At 40.4% G+C, this 7,778-nt stretch overlaps 1 protein-coding gene across 1 annotated transcript in view; it reads right to left on the bottom strand.

Annotated features, from left to right (window-relative positions):
• Positions 1–1,181: 1,181 nt before the first annotated feature.
• Positions 1,182–7,778, bottom strand: part of mdm1 (Mdm1 nuclear protein) — a 32,494-nt gene continuing 25,897 nt past the window's right edge. Inside the window, 2 exon segments of the mRNA XM_028571164.1 lie at positions 1,182–3,507; positions 6,326–6,388. Coding sequence (XP_028426965.1) covers positions 3,398–3,507; positions 6,326–6,388 — 173 coding nt within the window. The 3' untranslated portion in view covers positions 1,182–3,397.

The following is a 7,778-nucleotide window of genomic DNA, read 5'->3' as shown; positions in this document are numbered from 1 at the left end:
AACCCTAACCCAAAGAAACCTCATCAAAAATTTCTCATATTGACTAGTTTCCCCCACAATTCTTTTGCACCACATAAACTCATTAAATCAGGTGTTACATCACCTGTGCGTCACAAGAAGAGACATTAGTCATGGCATGTTGCAACATGCTGTACGTATTTTGGAGGATGCAAACTAAAGTAGAACACCTAGTTAACAACGAAAGGGAAATAACCACCAACGAATCAACAGCGATGAACCGCAGCGACTCACAACTGAGCGGCTGAAAGTTTGGAGGTCAATCCAAAAAGGATGCTCAGATGATGCTTTGTGTTTAAGAATAATTCAGAACGTTTCTCTTGTACCCACAATGACAACAAACTTTAATAATTTATTTAATTCGTATAAATTGCTTTGACGAAAGAAACAAAAGCACATACAAATCAATACACACACCCATTTACACATCATTGTTATAGTGAAAACAGCTTTAAAAAGGACAGAAAAAACAACTACAAACAAAAGGAAATTGAACAGGTGATAGGGTAAAAAGATGATTAAAAAGACGGCATCACATAAAAGCAAGTCTATGAGAACAGATTTAAAAGAAGTGGCTGATTCAGCGAGCCTTATCTCCTCGGGTAGGTGCATCTGGTTTTGAGTTTCGACTTTGGAACGGTTAGAAGGGCACGTCTGAGGATCTGAGGCTGCAAACTCTCCTCTTGCTAGTAGCCAAGGAGGACATGAAGGATTAAAAAAAAAAAACATGACGGACTCTTCAGAGGAGGTCATTATCTTCACTCAAGTTTTTGCGCGGGAAAGTCGCCGGACGCCACGATCTTCTGAACATAACCATACCGAGAAACACAGAGAGAGTTGTGTGGAGCTGATAGTCTTAATTAGCTTTGTAGCAACTCATTTGGCAACGGCTTGAATGTAACGGACATTTATTAATATCAAAAAGAGAGATGTCAGAGTCAGGACAGTGCTTTGAGTGCTGGACAGTGACCAGTTGGTCTAGTTAAACGTGACCAGGAGGTGAACTGGCATCTCTCCAGCTACCAATCCACACTCCATACTTTGGTCCGTACAGGGACTTGAACTGGCGACTCTCCTGTTCCCAACCAAACTCCCTACAAACTGAGTTACTGCCACCCCTTTTGAAAATAAAAAAAAATGTGAGTTTAAAATCTTAACAAATATCGCGTCAAGCACCACGTGCGTAACCTTCAGGAAGTGAATTGACAACTGATTTTTAACCCAAACCATTTTTTTCACGTAATTTTTAAATTTTTGTGAGACTGAAGCTGAGATCGAACGACTGTCACACTTTTTAAATCAGACGCCATGTAGAGCGAAGAAATGCGTTAATGACAGCTACTACCGACCAAAGAATACGACATAAAACACAAATATAAAACACAATTTAAGGAACAGATGACTTCCAGGACTTTTTACACATCACTGTTTCACAGGAAACGTTCTAATGATGATGAATTTCCCACAAACTCCCTCTGCTTTACATTGTTTGTTCTGTATATCGTAACGAGGGGAATTCACACTCAACTGGTTCATCTGCAGTTCACAGCTGGTTGCCAGGTGTGTGTGTATTGTGTGTATTGTGTGTTTAAATAGTGTGAGTGGTTGCCGGGTTAGCCATCCTCGTGTTATCCTTTGTTCTTCTTTCTATACAACCTCTGACAACGTGACATCAATGTTTACTTTACAGAAATATTTAAAAGACATGCAGGAGTTGTTGTTATGAATTCCCAATTTAATAGAGATGGCTGAAAATAGAAAACCTACAGAGGACATGCTGTACATTTATTCAAGTACTGTACTTAAGTATAATTCTGAGATACTTGTATTTTACTTGAGTATTTCCCTTCTGTGCTTCTGTAGGCCCAGATGAGAGATGTTTTAGCAGCCTTGGGCGGTGTTTTCTAATAGTTTTCAATGAGAGGAAAGCATTTTGCTCGCTGCTTTTTGCATTGCTGAGAAATAAATGCCTGACGTCATATAACTCCACGGTAAAATAACGGTTGGCTGGGGACGAGTGATTCAATGGTTGCCAACCAGTCCTCCAAACCATCCTCACTCTCCCATTGCGTAAAATAAGGACGCTTGGTCAGGGTATATACAGAAATGTTGGAGGTAAATTCAATACCTTTTAATACAATTTGTAATACTTTCTCAATAGTTTTTAAAACCAAGACGGCATTGAGTTTGAGGTTTATATGGCAACACGTTTTCTAACCACTAAACAGAGTTTGAGATTTATAAAACTACCCCCTCTAGGCCAATAGAACAATGCAGATAGGGAAAGTCAACAGAATAGATTGAGACTCGCCGAGTTTGAAAACATCTTGCATTTATTTCACCTTTAGAATAAAATTAATAGATGAAATAAAATGTTGTTCGGACCTGCCCCCACTGCTAAAAAAAAAAAAATCCTAAAGGAAAGACTGGACACCCAAATGAGTACACATGGAAAATATTCCATGAGGCAAGTGACATACAAGTAAACAGACATACATACAGACAAGCAAACAAGCATCCACCGTTCGAACTTGTGATGCCATTATAACCATTTGAAACTAAGTGGTAAGTGCTTCAATTGAATTATAACGATTGTGTCATAACCACGCGACATACTGTCGCACAGTAGAGAAATTACCGTACAGTACAGGAGAAGCTCGCAGGCAATCGGGGGGACGTGGAGGCATTATACAGTCAAGGGAGAAGCCCATAGAGATCCATGAAAGCATCGGAATTCAAACCTCAATATTAATAAGCATCTGTCTCTGAGTGTTTAATGTTTTAGATATCTAGAAACATTTTCTGACATCAAACATATAACTGGAGCTGCAGCAGCATGTTGGAAAATATCCAGAGAGAGACAAGATGACATAAGACTACAAGGAGCTGAAAGCCGTGAAGCAGCAAAACCTCTAAACTTGTCAAACGTCATTCCTTCAGGAGGAGAAACAAACTGAAGAGTGCGTGGTTCAACTTCTGCTTCTTTCTGACAAACACAAACACATTTTTTTTGAACTTCTGGTAACTTCCCCTCGAATGGTAATGATTTCTATCCGTCTGTAATGACGTAAAAACTCAAATAAATCTGTGTTTATGTCCCTTATTATGACATTAATCTCAGCAATCTCACAGTCAGCCACATAAATACTAATGAAACATAATTACTGAATAGACATAATTACTACATTTATATAAAAATCTATTACTTTGTAAAAAGAGACTTCATTACTAGCACCTTGAATTCATCTATAAAAAAAACATTTAAATTTATCACAACTATCGAAATGCATGATTCTCGCTCATTTTTGATCAATTAACTAAAGACTCAGCTCTGCAAACGACGCGCTGGTTCCCATAGCGACAGCAGTGACATCAGTGGTCATCTCTTCCCCCAGAAGTTGTCTCGTCTCTTCTGAGCGCGCTCCAGCACGCCGGACGCCACGGAGCAGGAGGCCGCCGAACGCCACGAGATCACCGACAGACGGTCGTCTATGCAACGGGAGAAACAAAAAATATCAATAATAGAAAGAACCTCGGCTAACCTAAGCACCAGGATGCCAATGTACTGGGGATAGACGTATGCAATGTGCTTTACGGTGTTAGCATAATGTAATTGTAATTTATGTATTTGAACAGTGCAGAAAAAACATTAATAAAAAAGGTCTTGTGCCAGGTTGTAGCAAATTGCTAGTTTCCCCCCGTAGTTCCTGGGCAGGTAGATGGTGCAATAACATACAGACAAAGTACTGCTTTCTTAAAAACCAATGCTTTGCTAAGCGTGAGAATGAGTGCAAGTTAGTGACATGACATTAGCTCTGTAGGAAGAGTATTCCACTGGTTTATAGCCACAAAGGAGAATGATGTGCTCCCAAATGCAGTTTTGCATTGTGGGAGACTACATTCACACCTTGTGGCTGACCTAGTTCCCAGTGTTGTTTTTTCAGAGCAGCGTGTAACAAATCTTTTCAGAGGACGAGCAGAAGCATTGTGAATTATTTTTTAAAAACTTAAGCCAACATTTGAGTGAAATAGAACATTTTCAAGATTTAACATGTCATGTTTAGTTGAGAATATGACAGTGATGGTAATGACGTGGCTTTCTGTCATGGATCTTGAGGACACTTTTACATGCCTGAGACCAACTTGAAATACGATATAAAAAATATAGTATAGGTATGTACTTGATGCCTCAACAGATATATACATAATATGTTTAAATGGTTTGCAGTTTGTCGTTTATTTTGTTGTTATTTTATTGTATTGAATATTATGGCTATTTTTTCATCTCGTCTTGAATTTTGCATAGGGAGGGGGTGATGGTGAGTGGGGGGTTCAGATGGGGGAAGTGATGTGTCCATTTCCAGTTAATCTGGCTGATTCCCAGGACTGTGTTGGTGCGTTTAGACCACATGTGTCAAACTCAAGGTCTGCGGGCCAAATCCGGCCCCTCGCACATTCTGATCCGGCCCGCATATCAGTTTAGGTTCACAATAACTTTTGGCCCACCTAGTTGTGAGCCAAACCAAAAACATGGGAAACTGTTTTTCAATTTGCAATTACGCAACACTCAAAGCAGAATTTGGCAAATTTGCCGACTCTGAGACTCAGAAATTCCCCCAGAAGAAGCAGAGAGAGTTTGCATATTCAGGCTGTGAAAAAGGTTGTTGTGAGTCAGCTGTGTGGTAGCCTACTTAAAAAATGCAATCACTGTTTTGCTCGATGTCCTAAATTCTAGGATGGCTTTGGAACTTTTTTGCTCACTCTTTCAGGGCTTTATGTGGACCAAACTGTAAGTGAGAAGACTACATGAGACATGCAATAATTGAGTCAAAGATATTTTACTTTTTCGATGAAATAGTGAATGTCAATAAACTATACATGTCTGGCCCTTGGTGCCATTCTCTTTTTCCAGTGTGGCCCTCTGGGAAATTGAGTTTGACACCCCTGGTTTAGACTGATTGATTCGTTGACATCTTCCTGAGTCTCTTGTAAGCTTTGTTGCACCAGTTAGGGCGGGCCTGACCTATTAAGTTCCCATCTAATATCCCGTTTGTAAACGTGTACACACGTACGTGGTTATTTAAAAAAAACGGAGACATTTCCCTTCGTTTGTGCCCTTCGTTTACAAGCAAACGGAGAATTTGCCTCTGAAAATGATTCTTTCTGAAAAAAACTCCGGCCAGAGTGGAGATTTTGGAAAACTTGGTTTGCACGTTTGCACGTCAACTGAGACAAACGGAGGTTAAGGCAGCCGACGAACTGCCTTCAGCTTGGTAGTGAGGACGGCGCGGGTAATGTCCTCCTTTTGATGAGGAAAATCATCAGTAGGGTCGTTGGGGACGTGCTCTAAAAAGAGGGTCAGTATGTCGGCAAATTGTCTCCCAGTCGATGTTCTCCTGTAATTTTGTGGCTTTGTAATCTTAAAGTTACATTTAACAGGAGCTCTACCTCCTGGTCAGTCCATACGAATGATGATCCTGGCGCCATCTTTGTTTGCCATTTTCGGGATTCTGATTGGCTAACGTGGGCTTGAGCTTCTTGTTACACTGCCACCTACAGGTGTGGCATGCTCTTGACGGCATATAAACACGGATTCATGTAAACCACGTGTCAAACTCGAGGCACGCGGGCCAAATCCGGCCCATCGCAGATTTTTATCCGGCCCGCATATCAATTTAGGTTCAGAATACGTTTTGGCCCACCTACTTTTTGTTGCTTTATCTGTAGTTTTTAATTGCTTTTTTTCAGCATTTTTGCCACTTTTTCAGACGTTTTTTTCAGCATTTTTGCCACTTTCTCAGACGTTTTTGTCAAATTTTTTTTACGTTTTTTCCTGATGTTTTCGTTTCGCTTTTTTCTTTGATGGCTAAGTTAAATTTTTTGGGGCTTTATGTCGACCAAGCTGTAAGTGATTAGACTATATGAGACACGCAATAATACAATAAAAGATGTTTTTTTGATTAAATAAAAGCATGTCAATAAAATGTACATGTCTAGCCCTTGATGTGATTCTTTGTTCCCAGTGTGGCCCTCTGGGAAGTTGAGTTTGACACCCCTGATGTAAACGAACACTTTTCTGAATACTGACAACTGTGCACAATTTTTTTTTTTTGAAAACTGAGAGGTTGAAATGTCCATTTATGAAAATAGCCGGCCACGTGTAAACGTAGCCTACGCTCTGGCCCACTTCAACTAAAGCAGAGATCTAATCAGCAACAATAACTGAAATCAGCTGTGTGTGTGTGTGTGTGTGTGTGTGTGTGTGTGTGTGTGTGTGTGTGTGTGTTCAGAGGCTTTAAATGTTCACCTTCGTCAGAGCCGCAGCCTCCTCCTGAACACTGCAGCTCCCTGAACCTCAGACCCAGATCACCTGAGGACGCACAGACACAGGGTTATTGATTCTTGATCAACAAAGATTCTCTATGACTAAAGATAGCACATTACACTCTGCAGCAATGATTTGAAACGCTACACACTTCCGGTCTCCTAAATGGGCATGGCCTGGTTTGAAAAGTGTAGTGAATGTCGTGTGGATGGATGAAAAGTTATATTTGCAGAATGTATTGCTCCTTTCCTTTGCAAACATTAGATATTTATTACACAGCTAAACGCTAACATGCTCACAATGACAAAGCTAACATGGCTGAAAATCCTATTGCCATAAAGCAAACTTCCCCACAATGACCTCATAAACCCAGAGATGTTAAAAGGGACAATTACCGAGGTATTAGTGACAACTCTTTCATTGTCTCGCTGTGACACGTTTTCACACGTGACGTTTAGTTTAGTGACAGTTTTCCAGGATGAATATGAAATTGGATCTGTTGAGAAAACTGGATGAAAAGGCAAAGAAGGAAGTGAAGAGGGGTGAGTCAGTGTGTGTGTGTGTGTGTGTGTGTGTAAAATATATATTTCTGAAAACTACAGAAGTGAGGAGGTAGAATGTGAATCTGCTTGCTTGTTTTTGCTCCGTTTCTTCCTAATAGCTTGACGGAGCAGGACGTAAATTGGAGTAGAATTTCTGTTTTATTTTGAAATTGTCTCTTTAGTTTGTCTTATTGGATTGTGCACTTGTTTATGGTAAGGACCGGAGGTAGGACTTGACAAGCCTAGGCTTCTTCCTCAATTAAATTGATTTAAATTCAAAAGAACTTCATTCCTCCCATGCAGTCAACCAGTCACATAAAAGCACATCGCAGCCATACAATCAACCAACATGTCAGTAGCAGATAGTCTCGCTTGGCCAGACCCTCCTCCAAAGCACACTGGAGGAGGGTCTGGCTACTCCACACAGCATTCGGGGATGGGAGGAAAACGTGTTCTGGTTTATTGGCATTTCTTTAAACCAATCACAATCGTCTTTGGCGGTGGTAAGCACCGGAGAAAAGCCACGGTGCCTCTGCTAAATAGCCTCTGGAAGGAACTTGTTTTGGTGGAACATGTGTACGTTCAAAAGTAGTTTTAGTCGCGCAACAGAAAACTCAGACTGGACAGATAGTCTAGCTAGCTGTCTGGATTTACCCTGCAGAGATCTGAGGAGCAGTTAACCATAGTCCTCACAAATCCACCAGAGGTTAGAACGCCAACACAAAGCAATCCCGGAAGTGGAAAGTCAAGGATATAGACTAGTAGCAGCAGACCAACAAATGGGTAAACCAGGTAAGAGCAGCAACGCACACACAGGTTGAAGAAAATAAGCTAAATAAAAATAAAATAAACAATAAAACCAACTTAAGAAGTAAATAAATATATAAATCAAA

Source organism: Perca flavescens, chromosome 23 (assembly GCF_004354835.1).
Source record: "Perca flavescens isolate YP-PL-M2 chromosome 23, PFLA_1.0, whole genome shotgun sequence".
NCBI classification, from domain to species: domain Eukaryota; kingdom Metazoa; phylum Chordata; class Actinopteri; order Perciformes; family Percidae; genus Perca; species Perca flavescens.
The sequence above is the reverse complement of the archived record's forward strand: the minus strand, read 5'-3'. Positions and strand labels throughout refer to the sequence as shown.